Source organism: Eptatretus burgeri, chromosome 2 (genome assembly GCF_056783735.1).
Source record: "Eptatretus burgeri isolate ZD-2024b chromosome 2, Ebu_testis_v1, whole genome shotgun sequence".
NCBI classification, from domain to species: domain Eukaryota; kingdom Metazoa; phylum Chordata; class Myxini; order Myxiniformes; family Myxinidae; genus Eptatretus; species Eptatretus burgeri.
The window spans coordinates 2,141,766-2,159,266 of NC_140962.1; the positions used below are offsets into that span (position 1 = coordinate 2,141,766).

General features: G+C 41.6%; 1 protein-coding gene across 6 annotated transcripts in view; it reads right to left on the reverse strand.

The window, feature by feature from the left end:
- The window catches only part of LOC147031259 (intraflagellar transport protein 70A-like), a 137,080-nt gene that overhangs the window by 111,028 nt on the left and 8,551 nt on the right, over nt 1-17,501 (reverse strand). For all 6 annotated transcript variants that reach the window (XR_015052572.1, XR_015052564.1, XR_015052575.1 and 3 more), the window contains exons 3-4: nt 12,407-12,472; nt 5,617-5,826 (exon numbers count right to left, since the gene is read on the reverse strand). Coding sequence is in view for 2 of the 6 variants with exons in the window: in XM_085860506.1 (XP_085716632.1) it covers nt 5,617-5,826; nt 12,407-12,472 (276 nt within the window). In the remaining 4 variants the exon portion in view is untranslated. The remainder of the gene's footprint in view (nt 1-5,616; nt 5,827-12,406; nt 12,473-17,501) is intronic.

Sequence of the window (17,501 nt, forward strand, 5' to 3'; positions counted from 1 at the left end):
CCCTGCGACTCAGGTCAATGGTATCCAGTGTCTCTTGAGAGATAAAATTTTGCTTTGCCCTGTGGTGAGTTCCAAGACATCCACCGGCAACATCAAGGACGGTGCTCTTGAAGGCACTCCACAACTCTTCAGGACCCCACAAAGCACCCAGACCCCCCCAAGTGTCCACTCAGCCTGTTCGCAAACTCCTCAGCTACTCTCTCATCCCTGAGCTTGCCAACATCCAGCCTATGCTGGGATGGTACCATTCTCCAGGATTTAAGGGTGCAGCTTTAGAGTTGCTACAACAAGCCTGTGGTCAGTATTGAGGAACTGAGCACTCCGGTAGACCCTGCAGTTCTGGATCATCCTCCCACGACTGTCAATGAGGACATGGTCAATCTCCTTTGTCACACCGCCAGCGTTGGAATACCAAGTCCAGCGATGAGCTTGTGGGCGCTGAGACCATGAACCAGCCACCCTAAGTCCATGACTTCTTGCAAAGTCAAGGAACTTAGTGCTATTCTGGTTCATAGTTCCTGACCCATGGACACCAACACACACCTCAGAACCATCCCTATCAGTTCCAGTCGATGCAATGAAATCCCCCAAGACTAGAAGTGTATCTCGTCTGGGGCACTGATCAACCACAGACTCGAGCGTGGCGTAGAAAGCATCCTTCACGGTGAGATCACTCGCCTCAGTGGGAGCATAAACAGAGACCAGGGAAATGACACCTGAGGAGTGACGAATCCTTAATCTCATATTACGCTCGTTGACCGGTGTTACCTCAATTATCATTGGGGTCAGCTTCTTGGACACAGCTATAGCAACTCCTTGGGTATGGTAACCATCAGAGCGACCAGACCAAGAGTAGGTGTAACCACCCACCATTATCTCACCGCAATCCGGTCTCCGAACCTCAGAGAGAGCTACAATCCCGATGTCCAAACGCTTGAGCTCAGATGATAACAGAGACAGGTGATCATCCTCTCTTAGGGATAGGACATTCCAGGCACCCACCCGAAGGGACCGCCTCAGGTTAACCCAAGGAGACCGCTGTCTGGTGGACGACACCTCAGCACTACTCCGACACACTCTCCCGCAATCTGACCCAGGGATGTTACCCCGTGGTTTCCCTCCTATCATCAAAGATTGGGGGTCCCGAAGGCTTTGCCTCAATCCCGTCATCCGGTGAGCTGCCCTGCGAAGGGAAGCTGCGCAGGAGGTTCTCCCACGGAGTGGGTTTTCAGATTTTTTTGCGTTTTTGTGTTTTGCGGAATGAAGGGTTTTACGGTGGCCAGAGTGCAAATCCTGCCATCCACCTCCTAATAAAAAAGTAATCCAACTGCAGGAGGACGTCCGCAGACACAGTTGGGCACTAGATATGGATGGCCGTTGGCTCACAAGGAGCTCCTCCGCCTTTTGACAGGTTTTGTTTTTAATCCTGCAGGGTGTCCATATCCAAACACCCTCCTCACCAGAAATCCTGGTGGGGGAGACGGTTTAGTCGCCGACAACCCGACCATGGAACAGGTTAGTACAGGTTTACATGGTACCTGTCGCAGGTCACAGATCTAACCTGACCTGACATCAAATAGTTAGGGTGGTGGGCTTTGGATCCTTGGGTCCTGAGTTCAAATCCCGCTCAGCTGTTGAATTAATACCAACTCAGCCTGTCATCCTTCCGAGGTCGGCAAAATGAGTGCCAGCATGCTGGTATACTGTGTCGGAGTGGCAACCCATCCAGGATTGTGCCCAATAGCCAAGGGGACTGCTTAAAAGCAGCACCAACGCTCTGCACAGAGTATGGTCCCAAACTCCACCTCCTCCTACTTGCCCTTTGTTATTGATAAAGTTAGCCCCCGGAGCCCTTAGCAGCTCCTCTCGTAGACGTTGGGGAGTCCACACTTGGGCATGCTCCATCTCCTGGTTCTCGAGAACGAGGATCATGCAAGGCCCGATACATGTCTCAATCGTTTTCATCTCCCTGATCCTGTATACCCCTCGGGGCAGGTCTCGCCACTTGGTTGGCTGTTGCGCTTCGCTAAAGGCATCTCTCTGGCGGTTGAAGTCTTCGTTCGCTGGCCATTGAAGGTCTTTGCTTGCTGTTGCGCTATGCTCTTCCATTGCTGCTGCGATATGCTCTTCCATGGTAGCCATGAAAAATGGGTATGCGAAGGAAAATACCAATGTCCAAATGGAAATCTCAGTGGTTCAAATCAGACCTTTATTACATCAAGACACCTATATTAATCCAAAGGTATGGGTCTGGAAGCATTCCCAGAGCTCTGGAGCCCTCTAAACATAAGGTGGCTCAGAACCCCCTTTTTCTGTACTACTCACCTGGATTGACAGCGTGAGGTGACAGCGGGCTGACCAAGATGGCACGCCACCACCTTGGTAAGGCTCTTATTTATTTTTTTCTATTGATGAGCACCCAATTATGTTAAAAGGGGGTGTTTAAATTTACCCAAATAACCATTTTTCATCCAAGCACTCCCTTGGAGTTCCCTTAGTATGCATGCAAAGTTTTGGCCCACTAGGTTTCATGGCTTTGGAGTTATGGAGGAGACACACTGACACACACACACTGACTGACTGACTGACACACTTTCTCTCTTGTTATTGTACAGTAGATTTGCAATAAATTATAGTAAATAATACCTATTCAATCCTCTTGAATTGTAATATCTACAAATAAAACATACTGTGAAATACAGTGCAGTGCAGTAAAATTATTGTCTTGTTCTTAATAATTATTCCGATCGTCGAAATATTAAGGCCTATCGAAAAACCGATTTGGGAGGGAGTTTCACCTTTATCAGAACATTTTATAATGTCCAGTTCACCTCCAGTGTCAAGGTTCTGCATTTCTTGGTTGCATGAATATCATTGCAACATTTATCAGCCATGATTAGGGTTTGTTATCACTAAAACGGTAAAATACCTGGCACGATAAATGTAAAAATGTGCATAAAGAAAGAGAGCTGTGAACCATTATCTCGCGAATGAGTACTTAGTCCATGGGCCATGACCCCAAATTTCACTTAATGGTACCACCTGAGGTGGCAAATTCTCATGATGTTTTTTGAAAGGTCTATGGCTGGAGATGATAAATTGATATAATAGCAATCATCTCATATCTTGTTCGTGGTGGTAACTTCCCATTTTCTAAGTGTCGGCAGATTAAGCTTTGTCAGCTGTCGTCAGCACAGGGGGTTGGGAGGGGTAATAAAATGTATTGATTACTTTGGCATGGTTTGTTGTATAACAATAAAACTTGGCATGATAAATGTATAATAGGTATTTGAAATGACGTATATATTTTTTTGCGAAAACCACCTCGAGAAGGCGCTATATGTAGCCAAATAATATAATGTACAGTACTTCTAATTTTTCGGGATTTACTCAATAATTCAATGTCGTTTTTACTTTAGTGTTTCTTTAATGTCACTAATTATTTTAAAAACATATAAATTTGATTCTAAAAACTCTTCGTCCACAGGGTATAAGTATTTGAAGGGCAAAAGATGAAAAAAATCGTATATAACTACTGCCTGAATGACCTAATTGCTCCGTCTGTATTCACAACAGTGTACATTTATAACTCTGTAAGGTTTATACATATCTCGAGGATGCTTTCACTGACAAAAATACATTTGACAAATCAACCAATCACACATTAGTTCAATTGGTAATGTAATTTATTACCAGTCCATATTGGCCGTTTCACTTTGATAGACAATAAGTTTTGCTTTGTCGCTCGGGAAGATATGCAGAGCTTCTCCAAATTCACTTTCCATTTTATGCCAAATGTGTTTCTTGGTTGAATCTTTAACGAGTTTGACACCAAGAGACTGCAAGTAAGTAAATAGCTTGGAAACAAGAAGAGTCATAGGTAACACTTCATGGTTGGCAAAGAGCTCATTCTCGATGAATGAGAACAACATATCGTATGTCTCTTTCAATGCTTCATCATAGTGAGCTTTGGCATCCTTGTGTTTCTCTGCTTCAACACTGCTGGCTGTAGTCTCTACCTTTGTATATAAACAGTAATATGACCTGTGATCGTGGCTCTTGGCAGTAACGAGCTCTCTGCTGAGAAGAGCAAGCACTCTGTTATCAATCTTCGCAATGGCTGCATTCCTGATTCTAAAATCTGAGCATAGCTACCTGCATTGTGTAAGAATCTCTCGTGTTTTGACCTTTCAGATACTCCTTTGCTTTCTGGCAGAAAATACATTGTGCCTCATAAACTTTTGACATGCTTGTGGGGCACCTAGTTGGAGCGGGACCTTCTGGAACTGTTAGTTGCGGTACTTTCACTACTTTGTGTCTGTTTTGCAATGATAGAGTAATAAAAAAAAAACTTATGGGGGTTGGTTAGTAAGTCCGGGTGTTCATAAGTCGGGCGTTTGTAAGTTAGGGACTCCCTGAATTGTGAGAAAGGGGTGCTTATGGGCAGATAAGCTTATACATAAAATGTGACAAAGCAAAGGAAGCATGAGCTTCTCCTGAGTGGTCAGAGGACCATGTGGTCCAGAATTCCTGTGGTCTAATAATTGAAAAGTATAAAAGCTGCCACCTCCACTGTACAGTAAACCCTTAAATATTGTGGGGTTACATTTTTGGAAAATGCCGTGCTATTCAAAACTGCAATAGTTAAAACCAATGTGCAATGGGAATAAAGAAGTTAGGTTCCTGGGCTTTGAGAAAATACAGAGAAACGTTAGTTGTTTAGTGAAGCAGCCAAAGATAAACACATCACATTTGAAATAAACTGTAAAATAAACATAAATTGCTTTATGATGACATCTCCTGGTGTGGTGAAGCAGAATAAACTTGCCTGCTCACATCCACCATTCCTCCCCTATTAATCTCTTAAATCATTTTCCTTTATAATCTGTTGATGTGTGTCTTCTATAAATCTTATGCAGATCCATAAACCAGCAAATAAATAAAATTTAAATAATCACTTTTGTCAGTTGTTTTACACTTTGGTGCCATTCCGTTATTAACAGTGCGTGTGAAAGGCTTTTGGTGCGAGATAACCATCAAAGCTCAGCTCAAAAACTGTAATTGGTCGACATTAAGCCCACCATAACTAAATCGCTTCATAAAGAGGTTATCTGCGATTGGTCAAAACTGTGATATTCAAACCCATGATATTTAAGGGTTTACTGTATACTTATGAGAATGAAGATAATTATTTGCATTTAGCTGGACTTAAGTATAGTTGTTATATAATATTAAGTAGCTGTTTATATTGTAGTCTTTATAATGCAGTTTCTAATGCAATTCTGGATGTGATTTTATGCTCACCATCATTCATATGGATGGTTAACCGAGATATTAATATTGTAACTTTTGGTAATTTCTGGTTGTTTTTCATCTTTAAAAATGGAAGACGATGCTCAGGAAGTGTGATATGAAATGATACAGACGAAATTAAAACACTCATTTTTATGAAGTTGTCAGCTTCCCCTCCCCCTCTTTCCAAATATGTGCTCCAGGTAAATTTGATATGACTACAAACATTCTTTTTGCACAAGATATCATACTTCAAATTTAATGCAAGAGATAAAAATAATAAATATGCTGAAAATATATTTGTGAAAAGTTTAAATGATTTACCTTTTTCTGCATGGTGGGTGAGTCAAGAGTTTGAGTAGCATGCATTGAGTCAGGATAGGATCCAGCCTTATAAAGGGCCTGTGCATGGTACAACCGGTATTCAGAGACTTCAGGATGAATCTGAGCTAGCTGGTTGTAGTACTCGGCCGCTACTTCATAATCTTGCTTCTGGTAGTGGCAGTATGCGAGCAGTGATAGACCCGCTCGGGACTGCGTGAAGAATTGAAAGAAGTGGGTAACAAAGGGGACAACAAACACTGAGTAACTGTAACTAATTGGCGAATATATGACTGGTATAAGACATTACTTTTTGAAAGAAATTAAGTTGACAGCACGGGAATATTTCACGCATGAGCCGTTTGCTTTATATAGAACATTCAACCTTACTTACATGTTGCTTTACAGTTTACAAATGAATGCAAAAGATTGCTACTTATGCACTGGAATACTCGAAACACTTCGACAAGCTGTTTACTTGGTGTCTCACATTCATTAAGAAAAACAAAACTTTTCACAGCTTCAATGTAGTTCATAGCAAAGTCAGATTCAGTTTCAATGGTGGGTGAATAAAGCCTCAACTGAACTTGATGACGTTCACCTTCCAGGACCCTTTACTTTTGCCAGTACAAATCTTTTGCCAGTCTCAGGAATGGGTTTTACGAAAGCTGAATATCTGGGATTGCTTCACCGCAGCACACATTTATGACTGGGTGGAGCGACTGGGTCAGAAACCAAAATGATGATTTTCAATCATGTTATTGAAGAAAAGTAAGGATTTTATGTCAATTATGATGGATTCAATGATTTTCCTTATAAATGGAAGTGGGCGAGCAGACTTCGGCCTATAGATAAGAGGATGATCTGTTTTTGTGCTCATTTGAAGTATGTGATGCAGTGAGGTTGGCTGGCTCCTAAGTAGATGAAAGGTGACTTCGGGCCAATGACAGGTTGAACAAAGCAGAAAGAGGACATGCATGAAGAGCGGCAGAGCAGGTTTTTAGGACATGGGCACTGATGCTGTCTGAGCCCAGAGCAGAATCAGTGTCAAAGGTTGCCAGAAACTGCTCCACCTTCTCAGATGAGAAAGATAGAGTATCCATGAAGAGTTGGTGCGAGTGGATAGGGTAGGTATGGGGAGTGAAGGGTTTAGGACATGAGATTTCAAACACAGAATTGAGATGGATTCCTTTACTTTGCTTATTATTGGAAGAAAGCCAATGTACCTTATATACTCAGTGGCAAACTGTTGGAGGTCAGCGATTCAATTACAAACTTGGTTTAGTCACACAAAAACATTGAAAATGGTGCGTAATGCTTCTTTGCTCGATGCTTAGCACTTGAAAAAGGATAAAACATGGACAAACAACCAGAAGTTGGAAATACTGAATGCCTTAAATGCAGTATAAACAGGTGCCAGTAAAACTGCCTCAAGTTGAGAGGAATGGAGGGAAAGTAATAAAGAAACACGAGACCTAATCATGTCACAATTTGCAAAAAAAAAAAAACGAAATTTGAGGCAGTTATTTGAAGCCCTCACTCCCCATCAGCCAGGATCTATCCTGCACATAATTACAGTGCCTTCAATAAGTGTTCACACCCCTCGACTTATTGTCATGCTTTTGTTGTTACAGCCTGAATTTAAAATGGATTAAATTTTATTTTTTTTGTCACCGATCCACACAAAATACCCCATCATGACAAAGTAAAAAGATGTCTTTAGAAATTTTTTACAAATCAATTCAAAATGAAAAGCTGAAATGTCTTGCATCAAGAAGTATTCAACTCCATGAGTCAATACTTTGTTGACATGCCTTTGGCAGTGATTACAGCTTCAAGTCTTCTTGGGCATGTCTGTATCAGCTTTACACATATGGATTTGGGGATTTTCTCCCATTCTTCCTTGTAGATTTGCTCAAGCTCTGTCAAGTTGGATGGGGAGTGTCAGTGAACAGCAATCTTCAAGTCTTTCCACAGATTCGCAATGGGATTCAAGTCTGGGCTTTGGCTGGGCAACTTGAGGACTTTCACATTCTTGTTCTGAAGCCACTCCAGTGTTGCTTTGGCTGTATGCTTGGGGTTGTTATCCTGTTGGAATGTAAATCTTTGCCACAGAATGTAAATCTTTTGCACTCTGAAGCAGGTTCACCTCAATAATTTTCCTACATTTGACTCCATTCATTGTTCCCTCTATCCTTACAAGTCTCCCAGTCCCTGCTACTAAAAAGCATCCCCATAGCATAATGCTGCCACCACCATGCTTCATGGTAGGGATGGTGTTAAATGGGTGATGAGCAGTGCTCAGTTTCCGCCAGATGTAGCGCTTTGCATTCATGCCAAATAATTCAATTCTCGTCCCATCAGACCACAGAATCTTGTTCCTCATGCTCTCTGGAATGTTTCACGTGCCTTTTTGCAAAATCCAAGTGTGCCGTCATGTTCCTTTTTCTCAGGAGTGGCTTCCATCGGGTCACTCTCCCATAAAGCCTAGAGTTGTGCAGTGCTGCAGAGATTGTTATCCTTGTGGCCGGTTCTCCCATCTCAGCCAAGGAACTCTGTAGTTCTGTCAGAGTGGTCATTGGGTTCTTGGTCACCTCCCTGACCAAGGTCCTTCTTGCCCATTTGCTCAGTTTGGTTGGACGGCCAGCTCAAGGAAGAGTCTGGGTAGTTCCATATTTATTACATTTCCTAATGATGGAGCTCACTGTGCTCTTGGAAACTTTCAACACTCTAGAAATTGTTTTATACCCTTCCTCAGATCTATGCCTCCTCACAATTCTATCTCAGAGTTCTATGGACAGTTTCTTGGACTTCCTGGTCGAGTTTCTGCTCTGATATGCATTGTCAACTGTGGGACCTTATATAAAAAGGTGCGTTTCTTTCTAAATCGTGTCCAATCAAATTAATTGGCCACAGGTGGACTACAATCAAGCTGTGGAGATATCTCAAGGATGAAAAAAGGAAATTGGATGCACCTGAGCTCCATTTAAAGTGTCATAGCAAAGGGGTTGAATACTTATTGACCAAAAACATTTCAGCTTTTCATTTTCAATCAATTTACAAAAAATTTCTAAAACCATGTTTTCACTATCATTATAGGGTCTTTTGTGAAGATTGGTGACAAAAAATTTAAATGTAAACTATTTTAAATTCAGGCTGTGACAACAAAATATGACAAAACTCGATGGGTGTGAATACATTCTGAAGGCACTGTATAATAAAGCCAGCAGCAGACTGCATCATTAACCTCTGCCATCGAAGATCGGAGGTTACTGTTTTCACCCCTTTCTGTTTGTTTGTTACTTACGAAATCTAAAGATTTCATAAGTATATTGATGCCTTCCGTTTCTGTTTGTTTGTTTGTTTGTTTGTTTGTAGGCACGATAACTCGAGAACGGAAGAAGCTACCAATGTCAAATTACACCACATGATTCAGGAGGGTGATGGCTAGTGCTGATTAAATTTTGGTCAATATCGGTCAAAGGTCAAGGTCACGGTGAGGTCAAATATTCGATTTTTGATGGTTTGGTACAGATAACTCGAGAACGGAAGAAGCTACCAATGTCAAATTACACCACGTGATTCAGGAGTCTGATGGCTAGTGCTGATTAGATTTTGGTCAAAATCGGTCAAAGGTCAAGGTCACAGTGAGGTCAAACATCCAAAAATGATAACTCGAGAAAGGAAGAAGCTTCCAATGTCAAATTACACCACGTGATTCAGGAGGGTGGTGGCTAGCGCTGATTAGATTTTGGTCAAAATCGGTCAAAGGTCAAGGCCACAGTGAGGTCAAACATCCAAAACATTCGATTTTTGATGGTTTGGTACAGAATCATCGTAGAAACTTCTGGTTTGTGTCGCTACCTTCTCAAGAGACAGCTTTTATTCGACAAGGTCAGAGGTCAAGTTGACGATTTCGAAAGTACCAGTCTATGACTGCTTGTTTGTTTGTTTGTTTGTTTGTGAACAGTATTACGGAAAAACTCCTCGACGGATTTCGACGAAACTTGGTGGGGGGATTAGGTATGGTCCAAGGATCATGCCATTAGATTTTAGACTTGGTCCAAAATCCAATATGGCCGCTATGGCGGCCATTTTGAAAAAATATTTGAATTTTTTTTTTTGCATTTCTACATGTGTTCAGTGATTTCCAACACCCCCCCACCCCCCCAAAAAAAAATTGTTAGAGTAAAAAAAAAATTTTGCAACTTTTTTTTCAACAAAATTTCCATTTTTTTTTTGTATTTCTACATGTTATAAGTGATTTCCAACAAAAAACATGCCAAAACTAGAGGGGGGCACTCGAGAGAGTATAAAACCTCCGCCGCCCATACTGCTGGGTCACTCAAGTGAACCTTATATCTTATTCATTAAATATGTCAACAGTGCTGACAGAGTTATAGTTCTTTTCTCCTATATTTTTTTTTGGGGGGGGGGGAGGTTGGAAATCACTTTAAACATGAAGAAATGCAAAAAAAAGATATCGAAATTTTGTTGAAAAAAGTTGAAAAAAAACATTTTTTTTCTCTAACAATTTTTTTTTTGGGGGGGGCACCAAATCCAAAATTTAATGGCATGATCCTTGGACCATACCTAACCCCCCCCCCCCCACCGAGTTTCGTCAAAATCCGTCGAGGAGTTTTTCCGTAATACTGTTCACAAACAAACAAACAGAAAGGGGTGAAAACAGTAACCTCCATCCATCTTCGAAGATGGCGGAGGTTAATTATAATTGCGGCTGATTTTGGAACTTCAGGTGGATATACCCACGTAAAATCAATTTCTGTCTCAAGGAATCTCGTTATGACGAATGAATTGAGTATGTAAAAGTTAAAAGTAAAAGGGAAAGTTGCAAACTATAACTCTGTGAGCACTGTTGACGTCAAATTGATTGAATAGGATATCAGGTTCACTTGAGTGACCTAGCAGTATTGGTGGCGGAGGTTTTGCACTCTACCGAGTGCTCCCCCTCTAGTTCCAAGTGTTTCCTTGAAGAATCATAACTAATCAGAATAGTTCTGACTAAAAGATCTTTATTCATGGCTCAATTGAGTACTGCTCTTTGCAATGGGCTGGTATCTCGCATCACATCTGTCTCAACAATATTGAAATCTCCTGTTATGAGGCCAAAGCACAATCTATTGTCTTAACATCAAAGACAGGTCAGCGGCCTCTTTTTATTTTTTTTTACTGCCGATCGTTCTCTCTCTCTCTCTCTGTCTCTGTCTCTGTCTCTGTCTCTGTCTCTGTCTCTGTCTCTGTCTCTGTCTCTGTCTCTGTCTCTGTCTCTGTCTCTGTCTCTGTCTCTGTCTCTGTCTCTGTCTCTGTCTCTGTCTCTGTCTCTGTCTCTGTCTCTGTCTCTGTCTCTCTCTCTGTCTCTCTCTCTGTCTCTCTCTCTGTCTCTCTCTCTCTCTCTCTGTGTCTCTCTCTCTGTCTCTGTCTCTGTCTCTGTCTCTGTCTCTGTCTCTGTCTCTGTCTCTGTCTCTGTCTCTGTCTCTCTCTCTCTCTCTCTCTCTCTCTCTCTCTCTCTCTCTCTCTCTCTCTCTCTCTCTCTCTCTCTCTCTCTCTCTCTCTCTCTCTCTCTCTCTCTCTCTCTCTCAGTCCTCTGACCTTCCCTCACAACTCTAGAATGTATGCATTCTTCCAGAAACCCCCTCAAGTTGAAGTTGTAAAATACAGGTTGACTGCATACCTCAACTCATTTGTTTCTTGTTTGTATAACCACCTTCCAGAGGCTGTGTTACTACACTCATCAAGCAGGCGGTGCACCCCCATCCTTACTTTTCCCACAAATCTTTGTTTCCTTCATTAACCCTTCCTAACCCAACCTTCTTCCTTGCAGGTCAGTTTTCCCCCATGTCATTCTCACTCTTTTCTTGTTCCTTCTTTCCCTTGTATATTGTGTCCAAGAGTTGTCCTACTGTCCGACTATCAGTTCATAGTCTCCGTAAAATTTGCTCTTCCAAGAGCCTTGATCTTGTAGGAAACAAAATCCTGGATCACTCAAAAAAATTGGCATTCTTTGTCTCACTTTTCTATGTGGACCATTTACCCTCTGGTGTTGTTCCTTTCTGAGTCTAAACTATTATTTTTTCACTACAAGAGAGGCTCATAGAAGAGCAATTTAGGTTAAATTGATGTGGGGTATCAGGTCAACAATTGGGCACAACAGCGAAGAGAATAATGAGCAGGAAAGGAGAGAGAGCGAGAAAGCGAGAGAGCGAGAGAGCGAGAGCGATACAGAGAGATACAGAGGAAGCGAGAGAGCGAGAGAGCGAGAGAGTGAGAAACCAGTGAAATCAGCAAGGAATAGAGATTTGCTTTAGGAAGGGTTAATGAGGGTAAATGAAGATCATGAGTCAGGATGTGGTATGACAAGAGATGGTGGTCCACTGCCTGCTTGAAGACTTGGAAGAGTTGGAAATAACTGCCTCTGGAAAGTGGGTCCATGGATTAGAGAAGCAGTGAACAAAAAAGTTGAGGTGTGTAGTCAGCCTGGATTTTGGAAGTTAAAGCAGAAGTGGGTAACTGGAAGAATGTGTACATCCTAGAGTTGTTGGGGAAAGTCAGATGACTGAGAGAGCGGAGGGAGCAATATTGGAAAAGAAGCAGTAGAAACAGAGAGACTACCAATCTCTCTGCGATGTGACAGCAACAGACATTGTAATTTTTATACAATAATGGATAGTTCACTTTCCTTTCAGGGAGAAGTGTAGGGAGATGTGCATTGTATCTTCCAGGGGATGAGAACCCAGATTTTTAAGTTCAAAGCTCAAGTGAACAATTAACTTACCAATGGAGAATTCTTGAGCTCCTTGTTCAGAATCTGAATAGCATCACCGTACGATGCATCCTTGATCTAAATCCAGTGTAAAAGATAGAGAAGACAGAAAAGTCAAGAAGTAAGGTTTATTGGCTGAGGTGCACAAACACTGTGAATTGCAATATTAATTTTGCAATCATAAGTAATTTCATGTTTCTTCACACAATGGGCATGAAATCACAACATCGAAAAAGAGCACAATCAGGGGGAATAATCACAAGGTAAGAACAGAACACTTCAGTATTAAACATACGAATAGGTAAATTGAGAGAGACAAAGACTGAGGACAGTATTGAGAATTTGTTGTTTTTTTTTTAACAAGTTAAACAAATGCCAATTTGATTTGGTACATGAGCAGTGATGGCATAATGCTGTCAACAGAAGGCATGCAACATTTATGAAGCATTCTCAAGAGAGTCGCAGACAAAAAAGTAGTTGAGAAACAACTTTTTTGTTTTTCCTTTGAAAAAACAAACAAACAAGGAAGGATGACACCATTCAAATCATATAACTTTCTGAATTTGAGATATTTATGACCCACATCTAACCAATAGTAGCAAGTTCCCGACATCACAGTTCATGCAGTCTCATTTTAGAAAAAAATATACCATCTGAGTCAGGCTGAAATCAGCTGAATTAACCTGCTTTGATATATGCACTGGAGTGAAAGTGTATATTTTAAAGTTGCAAGCTGTACAGGAAAAGGGTAGGACCTATGATAATAATAACAATCCAAAACAACATGCTGTAACAAGGGAAGGGAATAACAGTCAGCCACCATGAGTGGACTAACATATGTCAACCAGACAATGTGGGGCAGGAAGATCCCCACTCTGAAGGCCATTAATGTGCCAGCTGTGTTTCAACTGACAATAATAATAATGACATGGCAGTTCTGGAACAAACTCGACTTATTGAAGCAAATAATTCAAATCCATAATATTGCTTATTTCAGGTGGTTTTGAAAGCTACAACCTCAGGAATGTCAGTCAAAAAAGCCACCACTGCACCTTAACATTACCATAAAAATATACCCAGCTTTAAAGTGGCATTACAAAGAAGATTTTTTTTTTTAATCTCTCCAGGTTCCCAGGTTATAACGGCTTTCTTAAAGGCAAAATTAAATTGCCACCAACATGATGACCATTCATAGTTCCAACATTTTCACAAACCCTCACCCATATTCCAACAGCAAAAAAATATAAAAAGAAAGTGACGTGAATAAAGGTCCGAATTATCACACCGAGCAGTTTGAGCTGAAGGAATGGAAACGTATGCATGCCACACATCCCAGGAGCTTTACCCCCATTTCAAGCGGTTCACCGCATCCTGTGTTTCCACAAACGAAGGTGTATCACAGTAGATTTGAGGGTCAGCAATAGGGATAGAAACACCTCTGATATCCAACTCAACAGCTGGTGGATCAGCCTGGTACAGCCGCTTAACGTAACCAGCCCAATGTGCCTTCGCTTTGGACTCCTCTGTCAAGAGCCCACCACCCTCCACTCTCACTGCAGTCCACTGAGTGATGGGCTTTGCGGAACACAATGCGCGAATTCCCCTGTAAGTAGGATGAGAATCACTTGACCACAGGTGATGCTCTACCACTGCACAGATTCCTTGCACATCGGCCTTCTTGTCCACCCTCAGTGCACATTCAGTTTTACGCCTTAACTCCCTGAACAGCTCAGCTCTGCCATTAAGCCTGGCCCAGCGACTTTGGTCAATGGTATCCAGTGTCCCTTGAGAGACAATATTCTTCTTCGCCCTTAGGTGAGTTCCAAGACATCCACCAATAACATCAAGGAAGGTGGTCTTGAAGGCACTCCACAACTCTTCAGGATTCCCCAAAGCACCCAGACTTGCAACTCCCAATTCAGCCTGTTCACAAACTCCTCAGCTACCCTTTCATCCTTGAGCTTGCCAACATCCAGCCAAGGCTGGGATGGTACCATTCTCTTGGATTGAAGATGCAACTTCAAAGTTGCTTCAACAAGCCTGTGGTCAGTATTGAAGAACTGAATACTCTGGTAGACCCTGTAATTCTGGATCATCTTTCAGTGACCATAAAAGAGAAAATGGTCAATCTCCTTTGCCACACCACTATCGTCTGAATACCAAGTCCAGCGATGAGCCTGTGGGCACGAAAAGCATGAACCAGCTACCCAAAGTCCATGACTTCTTGCAAAGTCAAGGAACTTAGTGCTATTCTGGTTCACAGTTCCAGACCCATGGGGACCAACACATATCTCATAACCATCCCTATCAGTTCCAGTCGATGCACTGAAATCCCCAAGACTGGAAGAGTATCTCGCCTTGGGTTATGATCAACCACAGACTAGAGCGTGGCATAGAATGCGTCCTTCACAGTGAGATCACTCGCCTCAGTCGGAGCATGCAGAGAGACCAGGGAAACGACACCCAAGGAGTGACAAATCCTGTCTTATAATATGTTTGTTGACCGGTGTTACCTCAATTATCAATGGAGACAGCTCATTATACACAGCTACAGCAACTCCTTGGGCATAGTAACCATCAGAGCGACCAGACGAATAGTAAGTGTAACCACTCGCCATGATCTCGCTGCTATCTGGTTTCCAAACCTCAGAGAGTGCTGCAATACCGATGTTCAAACATTTGAGCTCAGATGGTAACAGAGACAGGTGATCATCCTCTCTTTGGGATGGGGCATTCCAGCCACCCACCAGATGGGACCACCTCAGGTTAATCCAAGTATTACGCCGTCTGGTGGAAGACACCTCAGCACCACTCCGCCACACACCACTGCAATCTGACTCAGGAAATTTACCGCATGCTTTTCTTCCTTTTATTAAGGAATAGGGGTCCTGGAGGTTTTGCCCCAATCCCATCATCCAGTGAGCTGCCCTGTGAAGGGCAGCAGCACAGAAGGTACTCCCACGAAGTGGATTTTCAGTTTTCTTTGCATTTGTGGGTTTTGCGAAATGAAGTGTTTTACGGTGGGCCGGAGTAAAAATCCTGTCCGCAGACACAGTTGGGCACTAGATATGGATGGCCGTTGGCTCACAAGGAGCTCCTCTGCCTTTTGACAGGTTTTGTTTTTAATCCTGCTTTGTGTCCATGTCCACACACCCTCCTCACCAGAAAACCTGGTGGGGGAGATGGTTTCGTCTCCGACAACCCGACCATGAAACAGGTTAGTACAGGTTTATATGGTACCTGTAGCAAGTTACAGATCTCATCTGGCTTGACCTGACAATGGCCTCATTTTGCATTAATTTGTCATTTTGAAAGTCTCTTATTGAAGAGGTCTGATAAATAAATCACCAAGCCTGCCATGTTCACGTGAGGTAATCCCGCACAAGCAGGGTGCGATTTGTAAAATTTCCAGTGTGGGGGATAAAATTGACAGACATCATTGGCTTTCTTTTTTTATTTCTGACTTTTACAACTTACAAACTATACATAACAATCGTGACGTAAAGCTGAAAAGTCACATTGCAATTAAACATGTATCGCTAATACATTACCCACACTGAAAAAAGTAATGAAAAAATAAACTTGGAACTATTTAAGCTTTACATGTACAGATTCAAAACTTATTACTTAGCACTTAAATCAAAGTTTACGTATTTATATTCCATTTACGTATTTATATGCGAAGCCTGATGTTGGCTTAAGAGTGAAGGTGGCTAGTTTAAGATCTTAGGGTCTTGAGTTGAAGCCACCTCACATTGAATTAACACCATGTGGGTTGATTCAGCCTGTCATCCTTCTGAAGTTGGCAAAATGAGTACCAGCTTACCGGTAACAGAGGCACTGCATCAGCAGCACAGCTGCACCCCAAGAAAAAGATGCAAACAAAGCAGCCATATGCTCCATACGAATAAATAAACAAGAAAATACGTCGTGCAGAGCACGATACTTGAAAAATCCACCCGCTCTCCAAAGGTTGCCATGGATACATCAAATTGTCCATTTCATTGAGATTAAAATTGACAATCTTAAAGCTAAGGTCAATCGGATGAAAACTTGATTATTTCTCAGATTGAAATTGATGATTTTAGAAGTTTGACCTTGAGTTGACCTTTGACCTCGAAAATCATTGGTTTCCAAATTCAGTGTTGTACTATGCAATTGCTGCTTAATTATCAGGTTAACCAGATGAAAATTGATGGGTCTTCAGATGAAATTTGATTTTGGATGTTTGACCTTGAGTTGACCTTTGACCTTTTGACCTCCAAAATAGTTGTTTTCCCAATTCAGTGATGGACTGTGCAAATCCTGCTCAATTTTCAACTTAATAGGATGGTAATTGATTCTTCAGTTGAAAATTGATGATTTTAGAAGTTTGACATTGAGTTGACCTTTGACGTTTTGATCTCAAAAATAGTTGGTTTCCCAATTCAGTGACACACTATACAAATGCTGTTTAATTTAAAAATCAATCGGATGAAAAATGACGATTTTAGAAATTTCACTTTAAGATGACCTTTGACCACAAAATCAATAGGCTTCTCAGTTGAGGCTATCTCTACAACTTGGTGAAGTTTCGAGATCAGTTTAAAATTGTTACACACACACAACATGTCCACCAAGTTTAATCCAAATCTGTCCACAACTTTTTGAGGTATCATGCAATATCATTTTTAGCCACAACTCTCAATGGTGAAGAATCAGTTAAAAAAAAATAATTCTCGTATAAAGATCTGGATTCGGATCTTCAATAAATTTGAATCAATTCTACCTAGTGGCACTCTCAACCCGTCCACCAAGTTTTGTTTGAATCCATCCATAACATTTTGAGATTTTGTGCTACATATCGTTTTTGGCCCTATCTCTCAATGGTGAAGAATCACTTTAAGAATTCTCAGATCCAGATCCAGATGTGGATGTTCGCCAAAAATAAGTGTTGCCGTCCTTGGTTGGTGTCCGACGCACATACAAAAAATTCAGAACGATTGCTTGAAAACTGTGGCCAAAAATCATGTGTCAAACAGACAGACAAACAAGAAGACATCTTGCAGAGCATGATACTTGCAAAATCCATAAAACAAATCTGACGTCAAAAATAATTGCTCGTTGA